The 15,035-nt window shown below is 47.5% G+C and overlaps 1 protein-coding gene across 1 annotated transcript; it reads right to left on the bottom strand.

Moving 5' to 3' along the window:
* Nucleotides 1–11,790: 11,790 nt before the first annotated feature.
* On the bottom strand, nucleotides 11,791–12,309 carry Nthl1 (Nth-like DNA glycosylase 1). The gene is made up of 2 exons (XM_089085958.1): nucleotides 12,142–12,309; nucleotides 11,791–12,036 (listed from the first exon to the last, which is right to left on the bottom strand). The coding sequence occupies exons 1-2, from the start codon at nucleotides 12,307–12,309 to the stop codon at nucleotides 11,791–11,793; spliced, it is 414 nt and encodes a 137-aa protein (XP_088942084.1).
* Nucleotides 12,310–15,035: the final 2,726 nt, after the last annotated feature.

Raw genomic sequence — 15,035 nt, forward strand, 5'->3', positions numbered from 1 at the left:
TAAACCCGTGTTGGCTAATTGAGTGGGTGTGGCTAGCAGTTAGCAGTGGAATAGGGGTATAGTGAAGAGTAAACGACACGTTGGAAGGGCTGTAAAGTTCCTGAGCAACCGTAAGCTGCTTGTCAAAGTAATGCTCCCCTTTAATCGTTGTACCCAGCTGGGGATAAGCCGGCAGATAAGCATTCACTATCATATCCACACCACGTGCTGGACGAACAAAGGAACAGCAAGAGCTTTTGTGGTCGTTGCGGCCGTTAATCGGATAATAGCCATTGAGCGCTACGCTTAAATAGCGTTGATTTGCTTCTAGCCCAATGCCGAGACGGCAATGGCAGTCGGATTGCCATAGCGTGTCTGCAAACAGGTTATAGCCTATCCACCACTGCTCACTAAAAATCCGCCGCTGACCCATCCCTAGGCTAAGCACATTGCTTTGGTTAGGATACCATTGGTTGATTCTTCCCTGAGCAAATAGCGTTTGCTCTGTATTTTCAGAGAGTGGCAGCAGTAGTTCAATAGCTTGCTCACGGGAGAAGTACCGCTGCCAGCCGGTAACCCCAATACGAAGGCGCCCCCATTCTTGGCTAGCTTCGTTAGTCTCCGGGTGTGATACCGCTGCCGCCTGCTGTTTGAGAGTTATCTCCTGGCAATTCACAACCGCTGAGTGCATCGCAGCACTTGCTACTGTTATCGGTAGCAATAAAGAAATTGTTTTTTTCATGATAAAAATTAGTTGTTACATAAAATAAACTTGTTGTAAACTGTATCTTAACTACTCTACTACCGACGATACAGTTAGAATAGCAGCGTGATAGTTCTCTGCATCATTAACATTGAGTAGTTTACACAAAATTAGTCTATTGTAAACTTTAAATTAATTAAAAGTTTACTTTTCAGTATATGATTTAACAAAAAACCCCAAAAAGTCGATAGGACGTTAGAGCAGGTATCCGGTATACTAACGCCCTTTTTACAGCATCCCATTAAATGAGGATAGTGCTAGGAGTATTGAGAAAGCATGAAAACCCTACGCGGTTCATCCGCATTATCCCCGTTGCGCAGGGCGCAATTACTGGTACGTTATCAGCAGCTAGGCCTGCTGGTTGAGGAAATTGCTGCGGAATATCTCTACTTTGTCACCGAAAACTCTCCCCTGAGCGATGAACAGCAAGATCGCCTACGGCGACTGCTGTATGATGGCAATCCGCCGACAGGCACTATACCCAGCGGCAAATTACTGCTGGTGACGCCACGTCCGGGGATGATCTCGCCCTGGTCCTCCAAAGCGACTGATATCGCACACAACTGTGGGTTAACAACGATTAGACGGATAGAGAGGGGGATTGTTTACTATCTACAGACTGGGATTTTAACGGAAAAGCAGCAGCAAGCACTGGTTGAGCCGTTGTTTGATCCGATTATTGAAACGTTATTTTATGATTTACCGCATGCTGAAGAGCTATTTGTCGGAACTATCCCTGAAGATAAACCCTTACAAAAAATTCCGTTTTCACAGGAGGGGATTGCTGCTTTAGAAAAATTCAATCAGCAGTATAGCTTGGGATTAGAAAGTAGCGAGATCAATTTTCTGGCGACCTCGTTTAGCCAATTAGAACGTGATCCCTATGACTTTGAACTCTATATGTTTGCTCAGGCAAACTCAGAGCACTGCCGCCATAAAATCTTTAATGCCGATTGGATTGTTGATGGCGTTAAGATGCCTCTGTCGCTGTTTTCCATGATCAAAAATACTTATCACCAGATACCAGAACAGGTGATTACTGCCTACCAAGATAACTCTGCCGTAATTCAAGGGGCATCGATCCAGTGTTTTTCCCCGATCCCAAGAATCATCACTACGGCTACCAACAGCAGTTAACTCACTTGTTGATGAAGGTAGTGACCCATAACCATCCGACCGTTTTACACCGCGCTCGGGTGCTGCTACCGGTTGTGGTGGCGAGCTCCGTGATGAGGGGGCCACTGGCTGCGGCGCTACTCCGAAAGCGGGATTGGTTGGTTTTTCTGTATCTAATTTGCGTATCCCTAATTTTGTGCAGCCTTGGGAGAATGAGGATTACGGTAAGTCAGAACAGGTCGCCTCAGCGCTGCAAATTATGTTAGAAGCTCCGCTAGGGGCAGCTGCCTTTAATAATGAGTTAGGCTGACCTGGATTGGTAGGCCACTTCCGCACCTATGAGCAGTGGCTCAACACCCCGAGGGGTGCTGAGTTACGCGGTTATCATAAGCCGATTATGCTGGCGGGGGGCATCGGACACATCAGCGCTGAGCAGTGTCACAAGGGTAAGATTCCGCCGGGAACTCAATTAATCGTTTTAGGCGGTCCCTGTTTGAATATCGGTTTAGGGGGTAGCATCGCCTCCTCGCAGGATGTTATCGAGGCAGAGGGTAAGCAGAATGGTGCTTCTGTGCAACGGGATAATCCGGAAATGCAGCGGCGTTGCCAAGAGGTGATTAATAGCTGATGGCGCTTAGGCCAAACAAATCCGATTCTGTTTATCCATGATGTAGGTGCTGGTGGTCTGGCTAATGCCGTGCCAGAATTGATTAGTCACGGCCATTGTGGTGGCCGGTCTGAACTGCGGACGATTCCGACCGCTGAGCCAGGAATGAGCCCCTTAGAGATCTGGTGTAATGAGTCGCAGGAGCGCTATGTTTTAGCGGTAGCTGCTGATCAGTTATCACTATTTGCTGCCATTTGTCAGCGTGAACGGGCACCTTATGCCGTGATCGGTGAAGCCACCAGTGAGGGCCAGCTTGTTCTGAACGATCAGCAACAAGGGACCCGACCCATCGATTTGCCGGTCTCTCTGCTATTGAAAGATTTGCCCACTAAAGTGCAAGCGGTAAAGCGGGTTGCTGTAATTAGGTAGCCCATTGATAGTAGCCAAAGCATCGAACTCCGTAACGCCCTGGAGAGGGTATTACGCTTACCAACAGTGGCCGAAAAATCTTTCTTGATCAATATTAGTGATCGCTCAATCGGTGGGTTGGTAACCCGCGAGCAGATGGTGGGTCCTTGGCAGGTCCCAGTCGCTAATTGTGCAGTCACTGCTGCTAGCTTTCAGGGGTATCTGGGTGAAGTTATGGCGATGGGTGAGCGAGCACCGGTAGCTCTGTTAAATCCAGTAGCTTCTGCTCAACTGGCGGTTGGTGAAGCCTTAACCAATTTAGCAGCTACAGCAATTGGCTCGCTGCAACAAGTTAAGTTATCGGCCAATTGGATGGCCGCCATCGGCCATCCAGGCGAGGATGCGGCACTATTTGATGCCGTGCGGGCAGTTGGTATAGCGCTATGCCCTGCTTTAGGGTTGACGATTCCAGTGGGTAAAGATTCCCTGTCGATGAAAAGCTGCGGGCAGCAGCAGGGTGAACTGCGTCAAGTGGCGGCGCCACTATCACTGGTGGTCTCGGCCTTTGCCCAAGTCAGTGATGTTCGTAAAACCGTTACACCGCGACTGCGAGTTGATTGCGGTCCAACGCGACTGCTGCTGATTGATTTGGGAGAGGGCAACCAGGCCCTGGGTGCTACCACCTTAACACAAGTTTATCAGCAGTAGGGCGAACAGACAGCTGATCTACATAATGCTCGGCGGATGAAGGCTTTCTTTGCCGCTATCCAGCTGTTAGTGAATGAGCAGCGATTACTAGCTCATCATGACCGTTCTGATGGTGGTTTAATTACTACCCTTGCAGAAATAGCCTTTGCTGGCCATTGTGGGATTGAGGTAGATATTAGCGCCTTAGCGGGTGAAGCGCTTGTCATCCTATTCAATGAGGAGTTGGGAGCGGTTATTCAGATCAGGGAACAGGAGGCAGCCTCGATACAGCAGTTATTAGCCGATTATGGGTTGGCCGATTGTCTCTATGATATTGGTCGGGCAGTACCTGGGGATCGCTTTAGTATTCAGCGCGAACAGCAGAGTCTATTGGAGCCTAGTCGACACCGCTTACGGTTGATTTGGGGAGAGACCACTTGGCAGTTGGAGCGGTTACGCGATGATGCCCGTTGTGTTGAACAGGCTCGACAAAGCAAACACACGAATCCACGGAGAATCCATGGAGTTATGAAGCCTTTATTGATTTCTTTAATCACCCAGGGACGCTAACCTTGGGGGTATGTAATGGTTGTCAGATGCTGACTACTTTACGAGAGATAATTTCGGGAGCGCAGTGGTGGCCTCGTTTTGTGCATAATTTATCAGAGCGCGTCTCTGTACCGTTGAGTTGTTACCTAGTCCCTCGCTGTTTTTACAGGGAATGGAGGGGTCGCGACTGCCGATTGCCGTTGCTCATGGCGAAGGGCGGGCGCTGATCAAAACTTCCGAGCAACAGCAGGCGCTGCAGCAGCAGCAGTTGGTGACCTTGCGTTATGTGGATAATTGGGGGCAAGTGACCGAACACTATCCGGCTAACCCGAATGGTTCACCTGATGGCATCACTGGGTTAACCAGTAGCGATGGTCGGGTGATGGTGATGATGCCCCATCCCGAGCGGGTATTCCGCACCGTATGCCACCCTTGGTATCCTGAAGATTGGCAAGAGGATGGTCTTTGGATGTGACTATTCCGCAATGCCCGGTTAGCGTTAGGATAATGGCTGAAGGCTGACGAGTGACTATACAATATGGAAACAACACTATTTAAAGATTTTCAGTTTGAAGCGGCGCATCGACTGCCCCGGGTACCTTCGGGGCATCAGTGTAGTCGGTTGCATGGCCACTCTTTTCGCTTGCGGATTGAATTGACAGGAAAGGTTGATGCTCAGCAGGGGTGGCTGATGGATTTTGCCGAACTGAAAATTGCCGTACAACTGATTATTCAGCAGCTAGACCACTTTTATTTAAACGAGATCCCTGGTTTAGAAAATCCCACCAGCGAGGTGCTAGCAGCCTGGATTTGGCAGCGCCTCAAACCGGCGCTACCGACCTTGTCTGCGGTGATTATTCAGGAAACTTGCACCTCGGGTGCTATCTTTCGGGGGGATTAACTCAGCTTGAGTCACCTGCTGGCTCAGGAGATTAATTGGAAGCATTTTTATTTAGGCAATTCCTAAATACTTATGCAGCTGCAGTGATAAGCGCCAATTATGTGCCAGAGAGGCTTGAATGCACAGTTGTGTGGCTCTGGGATGCTGGCTAATCGGCTGCAGGCTAATTACCCGTACCTTTTGATCGGATAGTTGCTGCAGTAGAGTTTGCAGCTGTTGGATATCCCGTTCCCGAGCCACCGGATGCTTAATCTCATTGGCGCGTTGTAGCGCTTGTGGCAACACTGCTAAGCCGCCCCGCATGCCAATCTTAGGGGAGACCGTGACCCAGGTTTGGGCACTACAGCGTATGGTTACGGTACCACTGGTTTCAATTTGGCAGCGATAGCCTGCCTGTTCCAACTGCTCGGTTAGTGGGGTCAAATCAAACAGACAGGGCTCGCCACCGGTAATGACGGCATGTCGGGCTGTATAGTCTGCTTGATTCAATAGCTGATTCAGATCTTTCAGGGTTAACCGTCCCCATAACCTGTTTGTTTGCTGCTTCTGCAGAATAGCCTTGATAGGGCGTTCAGCGGCTGGATCCAGTACCCAGGTATGTTGAGTATCTCACCAACTACAGCCTACTGGGCAGCCTTGCAAGCGGATAAATAGCGCTGGCGTGCCACTAAAATGACCTTCCCCTTGAATGGTTTGAAAAATTTCATTGATCGGATAATACATAGAGTGTTTTTAGTTATCGCGGATTACCGGTACCAGAGACTACAGGATCCTATGGACCAGCTTGACAAGCTGTTGTAGTCCAGTAGCCAATGACCGCCTAGAAGCTAAATAATAGGAAGAGGGGATAATCGCCTGGCTGGGCGGAGAGTGTGCCTTAACCCCAACTAACAGATTGGCTGCTATTATAGGCTACTGCTGCACCAATCAGCAATACTAAAGAAATCAGGGGAATTCTGGATTAGTCAATATGAGTTAAATCGCCGAAGATAACGTCAGTGTAATTTTATTGTGTTGATACAATCTAACGTTGAGGGAGGATTAATATGGGAATAGTTATTAGGCCAAGGATGAGGTCTTACTCAATCAATATTCCGCCGCCTGATGGCAGTTTAACTGGAATGCATTTACTGCGCGAGCGGTTAAGGGTCTTTCGCCGAGCACCAAGCTTGCCATCTATAGCTTTTGATAGATTACCTCAGCCTAGCCAATCCCAGAGACGAATTAGAGAATTTTTACAGATTGCGGGAGGGATATCTGTGGGGGTCACCCTTGCTACGGCTTTAGGTGGGCCGTTAGGTACAATTCTCGGAATTGCCGTTGGTATCACTTATGCGATGATAGGACCAGAACAGGCGATGGAGATTATCTTGAGAGCGGTACGTGCCGTATATCAATATATACAACATGCTCTGAAGATGTCAGGACAGGCAAAGAAAGTTAGTTCTTAATGCCTGAATAGCTATCCAAGGAGTACTATTTATAACTTATCAATCCGTAAAGTACCATAGCTATTGGTTGGACGGAAAGTTTCATCAACCCCAACTAGTTAATTAGGGCAGTATTATAGGCTACCGTTGCACAAATCAGCAATACTAAAGATATCAGGGGAATACAGGATTAGTTAATATTAAATAAATCGTTTAAAATAATGGAAATTTAAATTTATCGTATTGTTGTAATCTAGCGCTGAGGGAGAATTAATATAAGTGGTAATACAATCTGTTGAACGTTTAGCTGAAACTGTTTACTGCATGAACGGTCATAGGTCGCTACTCGTCTTGCGATTGCTGTTGGTACCACTTGCGCGATGATGAAAGCAGAAAAAACGAGTGGCGATTATCTTGAGAGTGGCAGGTGCTATTTATCAAAATATACCATATGCTCTGAAGATATCAGGACAGGTAAAATAGTTAGCTCTTAATACCTGGATGGTCATAAGATAAAAGGTAAACAGCTATCCAATGGGTATTATTAATAACTTATCAGTACAGTACTATTGCTAATATGGTAGGTGCAAAAAGCCGCCAGCTTAGCTGATTAAATATTAATTATTATTGAGGATTATAGTAATGTCAGAAACAGTACAAACTCCAATGAAAACTCCAGTGAATGAAATATTATCAAATGGTAGAGTCCCCTCAAGTCGAGTAATTTTCGTAACTGGTAAAACATTTAACGGTCGTAAAATAAATTATAAAATTAATAATTTTTTTGTACGTTTAATAAATAATATTAAAGGATTTTTTAAGAAAGATCTTATAACCAATTTCAGTAAAAGAAAAGTAGAGTACGCAAAATCTTCTGAAATGCAGGCCGGGTTTGATTTGTTACGCAATGACATGCAAAAAATAAAAACTGAGATTGTTACAGAGATTAGTAATGCTAGAAATCATATTAACCGTAAAGTTGATAACTCAGATAATGATAATAATGCAAAAAAATTGCTTACGATTTATAAGGAATTAGCGATACAGTATTTTCCAAAATTAGCAGTTGGTTTTCAGCAATTGCAACGGAAAATAGCTACTCAGTTACCTCAACTGACTGATGGAAAGTCGTTAGCACAACTAGGGTCTGTTCCCCAGTTACCTCAACTAGGGTCTGCTCCCCAGTTGCCTCAACTAGGGTTCTGCTCCCCAGTTACCTCAACTAGGGTCTGCTCCCCAGTTGCTTCAACTAAGGTCTGCTCCTGAGTTACCTCAACTAGGGTCTGCTCCCCAGTTACCTCAACCAGGGTCTGCTCCCCAGTTACCTCAACTAGGGTCTGCTCCCCAGTTGCCTCAACTAGGGTCTGCTCCTGAGTTACCTCACTAGGTCTGCCCCAGTTGCTTCAACTAGGGTCTGCTCCCCAGTTACCTCAACTAGGGTTCTGCTCCCCAGTTACTTCAACTAAGATCTGCTCCCGAGTTGCCTCAACTAAGGTCTGCTCCTCAGTTTCCTCAACCAGGGTCTGCTCCCCAGTTTCCTCAACTAGGGTCTGCTCCCTAATTGCCTCAACTAGGGTCTGCTCCCCAGTTACCTCAACTGATGGCGGGTCAGCAATTAGTTCAGCTCACTGCAGGCCCCAAAATATTACAGCTTCCTGAAGATCCTGAATCAAGCAACGCTCAATTAGGACAAAACTTGCCTAGTTATGGCGATAGTGAAGCGGAAATTGCCGCCGATCATCAACGCCGTAACGCTCAAGCAGAGGCGAGAGGGAATGCTCAATTAGGACGAAACTTGCCTAGTTATGGCGATAGTGAAGCGGAAATTGCTGCCGATTACCAGTGCCGTAATGTTCAAGCAGGGGCGAGAGAGAATGCTCAATTAGGAGGAAACTTGCCTAGTTATGACGATAGTGAAGCGGAAATTGCCGCCGATTACCAGCGCCGTAATGTTCAAGCAGGGGCGAGAGAGAATGCTCAATTAGGAGGAAACTTGCCTAGTTATGGCGATAGTGAAGCGGAAATTTCTTCCACTAGTAAAATTGTTAATCAGAATGATCAAGTTTCATCGGCGAGAATGACGCCATCACAAAAGTTAGCAGTTGCTCAGAATTTAGGGCGAAAAATAATACCAGATAAAAATAGTACTTTATCAGAACGTTATGCAGCACAACAAAGAGTTATTCAGGCACAACGTGAACTGAAGGCAAGTAAAGGAAGATATAAAAAATAAATAAAATTAATAATTAAAAAATAATTCCAATTATATAGAATATTTTCTTATCTTATTGATAGTTTTAGGCTAGAAATAGCCTAATTTTTATTTTTTATGTAAAAATAGCTTGGTTTTGCTGCTGTTACTGAACTTGAGGAGCTCAGTGTGCAGCTGCCCGCCTTTAGCATCTTCCACCGATAAATTGAAGAACCGGCTCAGAGGTCTCAATCCACATTATTAGCAGCTCTTTGGCTGTGAAAAACCATTGCGGTACAAGGGTTAGAGCTGGTACCGTGTGTCTCACTTTTTTCAATCTTTAGCAGGGTATACTGATTTCCGTTAATTCAGCACAAGGAGTGTATGGGAATACCGGTGAGCGCTAATGCGTGCTTTTGTAGTATGATGTCATTAACAACAGTTAGTTGGCTAGAGGAAAACTGTGAAATATATAGGAGCTCATGTCAGTGCCGCTGGTGGGGTTGAACAGGCAGTAGCACGAGCCCAGGCCTTGCAGGCCAATGCCTTTGCCCTCTTTGTAAAAAATCAACGACAGTGGCAGGCAGCGCCACTGAGCACCGAGAGTATTAATGCCTTTAAGCAGGCCTGCGCCCAGGCAGATTATCAACCTTGGCAGATTTTTCCGCATGACAGCTATTTGATTAACTCAGGCCATCCAGAAGATGCACCGCAACAGCGTTCTCAAAAAGCTTTTGTCGATGAACTCCAACGTTGCCAGCAATTAGTTCTGACACAACTCAATTTCCATCCCGGCAGCCATTTGCGCCAGATCAGCGAGAGTGCTTGTCTGCGTTTGATTGCTAGTTCGATCAATGAGGCATTAAGTCAAACCCAAGGGGTGACTGCGGTACTGGAGAACACCGCTGGCCAGGGGAGTAATGTTGATTACCGCTTTGAACAGCTGTCGGAGATTTTTGAGCAGATTGATGATAAATCGCGTATTGGTGTCTGTATTGATACCTGTCACGCTTTTGCCGCAGGTTACCGTTTACAGACCTTTGAAGAGTGCCAAGCAACCTTTGCAGAATTTGAACAGGTGATTGGTTTTAGTTATCTGCGGGGGATGCATTTGAACGATAGTAAAACCTCTTTAAGCAGTCGGGTCGATCGCCATCAGTGCTTGGGTCGCGGTCATTTGGGCGAGGCGGTATTTCGCTATATTATGCAAGATCAGCGTTTTGATGGGATCCCGCCGATTTTAGAGACCATCGAGCCGGAGCGTTGGTCTGAGGAGATTGCTTAGTTACGCCGCCAAATCCCAGCATTGTCTGTTTAGTCTATTAGTAACCTACGAAGCGTTGGTGCGTCCGAGTAGAGTCGAGCTACCGGCCCTCACTATGTCAAGGTGGTGCTCTAACCACTGAGCTACGGACGCAATTAATAGGCTGAGCAACTGGGAGGATACGGGGCCCTGTTGGCAACAGCGTTTATGGTAGCGCATACTAAGGGGAACAGACACTGCTGTCAACTAACTTACAAAATTCTACCAACCTTTTTAGCTGACTGCTACCTTGTCCCAAGGTCCTCTTCTGTTGTACAAATTTCCGCGGATAGCGTGTAACCGGATTAAAAGTAGTTTATAGTAATTAGTTATTCAGCAAATCTACCTTTTATTGGGGCAAATGCCGATGCAGCCGCTAGCACAGCGCTTCAAAGCCCTCCAGCAACAGCTGGATCAATACTTCTCTATCACTCAGTCAGGGAGTTCATTATCTTGCGAGGTAATGGCTGGTTTTACCACCTTCTTGGCGATGGTCTACTCGATTATTTTAATACCTGATATGTTCAGTAGTGCCGGTTTTGATCGACAAGCGGTCTTTGTTGCCAGCTGTTTGGTTACTGCTGCGGGATCCCTAGCAATGGGCTTATGGGCTAAACTACCGATGGCGGTTGGCTGCTCGATTTCGTTGAGTGCCTTTACTGCCTTTAATTTAGTCCCTGAGTGCGGCATGAGCATCCCAGTGGTTCTGGGAGCTATCTTTTGGATGGGGGTGCTATTTACCCTGATTACTCAAACAGGGATCCGCCAATGGCTATTTAATCACCTACCGCGCGGTATTGCTCAAGGAACCAGTGTTGGTATTGGCCTCTTTTTACTATTAATTGCTGCCTCTAGGGTCGGCTTAGTGGTTGCTGATCCGGGATCGGGGTTACCATTAAAACTGGGACAGCTAACCGCTTTTCCAATTCTGTTGACGTTAGGCGGTTTGGCCGCTATTTTTGGTTTAGCACAGCGGCGTATGAATGGCAGCATGCTGGTGGTGATGGCCGTTAAATCCCTATTGGGGCTGCTTTGGGATCCAGACGTGACTTTTCGGGGTTGGACCGCCTGGCCAGCCTTAAGTAGCAACGAGCAGGGAATTTTGCTGGGCAGTCTGGATATAATTGGTGCGCTATCACCAGCAGTATTACCCAGTGTATTGGCGCTGATATTGACCACCATTTTTGACGCTACCGGCACACTGCGAGCAATAGCCGGCCAGGCCGAACTGTTAGATCAGGACTTTCAGGTAGTGAATGGGGACCAAGCGTTTATCACTGATTCCCTCAGCAGTTTGTTGGCTGGTATAGTAGCCGCACCGCCTGCCACTGTCTATATTGAATGAGCGGCAGGCGTGGCAGCGGGTGGGCGAACTGGCTTAACGGCAGCGGTGGTCGGCTTGCTGTTTCTATTGATGCTGTTTTTATCACCACTGAGTCACTTAGTCCCAAGTTATTTCACGGATCCACCGTTAATGTACGTTGGCTTGCTCATGCTGGGAAATATCACTCAATTAGATGCCAACGACAAGATAGCGATGCTCTCGGGGCTAGTATGTGCAGTTTTTATCATGTTAAGTTGTAATGTGGTGACCGGCATTACATTGGGATTTGGTTGTTTAGTGGTTGGACGGTTTCTGGCTGGTGAGTCTGCGAAACTCAATATCGGCACCCTGCTTATTGCTGGTTTGTTATGGCTATTTTATATTGGTGGTTTGGCGATTGCTTAGGTTTAGCGGCGCTGAAGGGTGTTTTTGGTTGAAACTCGCATAGATCCTGAATAATACAGCAATAGCAGTGCGGTTGGCGGGCAAGGCAGGTATAACGGCCATGCAGGATTAACCAGTGGTGGCAGTGTCATTTAAAGGGCTCCGGTACGATGGCCAGCAGTCGCTGCTCCACCTGTCGGGCAGTTTTTCCTGGCGCAAGGCCAGTACGATTGCTTACCCGAAAGATATGAGTATCGACAGCGGTGGTAGGCCAGCCAAAGGCAGTATTTAAGATCAAATTAGCCGTTTTACGGCCAACACCCGGTAGTGCTTCTAAAGCCTCACGAGAGGTGGGGACGCTGTCTTGATGCTTCTGCCATAGCTGCTCGCAGGTCTATAAAATATGCTTGGTTTTAGTCCGGTATAGGCCAATCGAGCGGATAAAAGGGGTCAAGCCATCGATGCCTAGAGCCAATAGCGCCGCTGGCGTGTTGGCCACCGCAAACAGCTGTTCGGTGGCTCGGTTGACGCTGCGATCGGTAGCTTGCGCCGACAGGATCACCGCAATCAGGAGTTCAAAAGGGTTCCGGTATAGTAACTCGATGGTTGTCTCTGGGTTGCGCTGCTGAAAGCGCTGAAAGATTAGAAGACACTGCTCAGCCGTCATTTACGTTTTTTCAATTGCTTGTTTGAGCGCTAACAACACTGCTAATCCCAGGAAGGCCCCCGGGGGTAGGATAGCCAGTAGAAAGGGGTTTTTCAGCGGGAATAGCGTTAGCCAGCAGTCACGATGGGCACAGCTGCCGAGCAACTGTCCAATGCCTTGAAATAGCGTGCCATGCCCAACTATTTCCCGTAAACCTCCTAGTAGCAGTAGGGCAAAGCTGGCACCCAAGCTCATGGCTAGCCCATCCAAGATGGCTAAGTGTGGAGAGTGTTTCAAGGCAAAAGCTTCCGCTCGTCCCATGACGATGCAGTTGGTGAAAATCAGTGGGATAAAAATACCCAAGGCTTGATATAACTCCACGGTAAAAACCTGCATCAGCTGCTGGACACTGGTGGTCACCGTGGCAATTACCATGACCATGATCGGTAAGTGGATAGCTGTTGGGATCCAATGTCACAGTAGGGCAATGCAGCCATTGGTATAGCTCAACACCAGTGTGCTGGCTAGGCCTAACCCCAGCGCCTGCACTGTATTATTAGAGACCGCGAGCAATGGACAAAGTCCCAGGAGTTGAACAAAGGCAGAATTACGCGGCCATACTCCCTGCCACAATAGCTGTCGGGGTGAATTCATTGAGTCTCCTGGCAGCGAGGCAGCTGCTGGGGATCTGGGGGCTGCTTTAATAGGTAGTCAAGCGACTGTTGCAGGCGCTGGATGACAGCTCGTGAGGTAATTGTTGCTCCAGTCAGCTGGTCGAAATCTCCCCCCATTTTACGGACTTGCCATTTCTTTGACTCGCTTGGTGACAAGCTTCACTCACTAAACTGCTGGATCCAGTTGGAGCGTTGGCGGTCAATTTTGTCGCCTAGTCCGGGTGTCTCTTGATGACTGCTGACGCGTACATTGAGGATTTCACCGTTTGCAGTGACCCCGATGAGGAGCTGAATAGGGCCTGCATAACCGTTGGCTTCACTGCTGATCAAGCGTGCTATGACGTTATCTTGCTGGTAGGCAAGGTACAGGCGCTGGGGCTGCTGGGAGCCTAGCGCTGGATGCTGTATCTGATAACAGGCCTGTAGCAGATCATTGTCATACTTAATACCGGGTAGCACTTGCTGTAGTAAAGCGCGCTGTTGCGCCAGCTGCTGCTGCTGGATAGAATCTGCCGTCAGGCGCTGGAGGAGCACTAGCATGCTGGTACAAGCCAGGGCGAACAGCAGCAAAATCAGATTATGACGAGATAGTGTTTTTAGCATTTTCGATAGCTTGTACCTGTAGCGTGTTGCCTTCGACAGCGATAACGATAACCTGAGTTCCAGCTAATAATGGCTGCTCAGCTTGTACTCGCCAACTGCTATCGCCAATCTGCAAACGGCCAAGGCCATTGATTAAATCACTGCCTAAGGTTCCACGATAACCCACCAGCTGCTGTTGCAGTTGATATAAGGGTTGTGGTACCCCTTGGCGGTTAGAGTGCCGCTGCCCATAATGCCATAGCAGAACCATGATTAGACTGCAAAGACAGAAGCTAATCCATAGGCTGAACCAGCCTAGTGTCGGTAGTAGCCAGCTGAGCAGCATCACTAGCCAGGCGGAGAATCCCATCCAGAAGAGATAGCCAGCAGCGCCCAGTAATTCAGCAGACAGCAGCAGGCCACCGAATACAAACCAGAAATAGGCTGGAGGGAGAGTAAAATCAAAAAGATCGAAATCGAAACTCATCGCTTGTTTTCTCGAGTTTTTGAGGTGTCATCTTTCTTTAGCAGTTCACAAATGCCACCGATAGCACCAAGTAGATTGCTGGCTTCTAAGGGCATCATGATAATTTTACTATTATTAGCTTGGCCTAGCGATTGCAGCGCCTCGGTATATTTTTGCGCAATAAAATAATTTAACGCATTCATATTACCGGCAGCGATGGCATCCGAGACCATTTGGGTGGCGTGCGCCTTGGCTTTAGCCGCCCGTTCCCGTGCCTCGGCTTGTAAAAAGGCCACCTGCCGCTCTCCTTCCACTTTCAAGATTTGTCCCTGCTTCTCACCTTCAGCTTTTAAAATGGCTGCTTGGCGAACGCCTTCTGCTTCTAAAATTTCCGCGCGTTTATTACGTTCTGCTTTCATTTGCGCATTCATTGAAGCTACCAGCTCTTTAGGTTGGCGGACATCGCGGATCTCAATCCGTGTAATTTTCACGCCCCAAGGATTGGTTGCCTCATCAACAATTTGCAGCAACCGGGAATTAATCACATCGCGCTGCGATAGCATCTCATCCAGTTCCATCGCCCCTAGTACGGTTTGCATGTTGGTCATCGTTAGATTGATAATGGCGTAGTCAAGTTGTTTAGCCTGATAGGCTGCTCGTGCGGCATCTATTACCTGAATAAAGCAGACGGCATCAATGGTGACATTAGCGTTATCTTTAGAGATAACCTCTTGTGAAGGGATATCCAATACCTGCTCCATCATGTTGACACGGTGGCCGATAAGGTCAATAAAAGGGGCGATCAAGTTTAACCCGGGTGTCAAGGTGTGCGTATAGCGACCAAAACGCTCTACCGTCCAATGAGAGCCTTGTGGAACAATTTTTACAATACTAGCCACTAGGCAGACAGTGAACAGCAGCATTACTGAGAGCAGGATAGTCATAAGATTACTCCGGGACATGAGCCATTAGGCGTATGATATCATTAACGGTGGCTGGTTTTTATTAAGAAATTTAGGGTTTAT

This window comes from Artemia sp. Qi Xiang Cuo, chromosome 3 (assembly GCF_049724085.1).
Source record: "Artemia sp. Qi Xiang Cuo chromosome 3, ASM4972408v1, whole genome shotgun sequence".
NCBI classification, from domain to species: Eukaryota; Metazoa; Arthropoda; class Branchiopoda; order Anostraca; family Artemiidae; genus Artemia; species Artemia sp. Qi Xiang Cuo.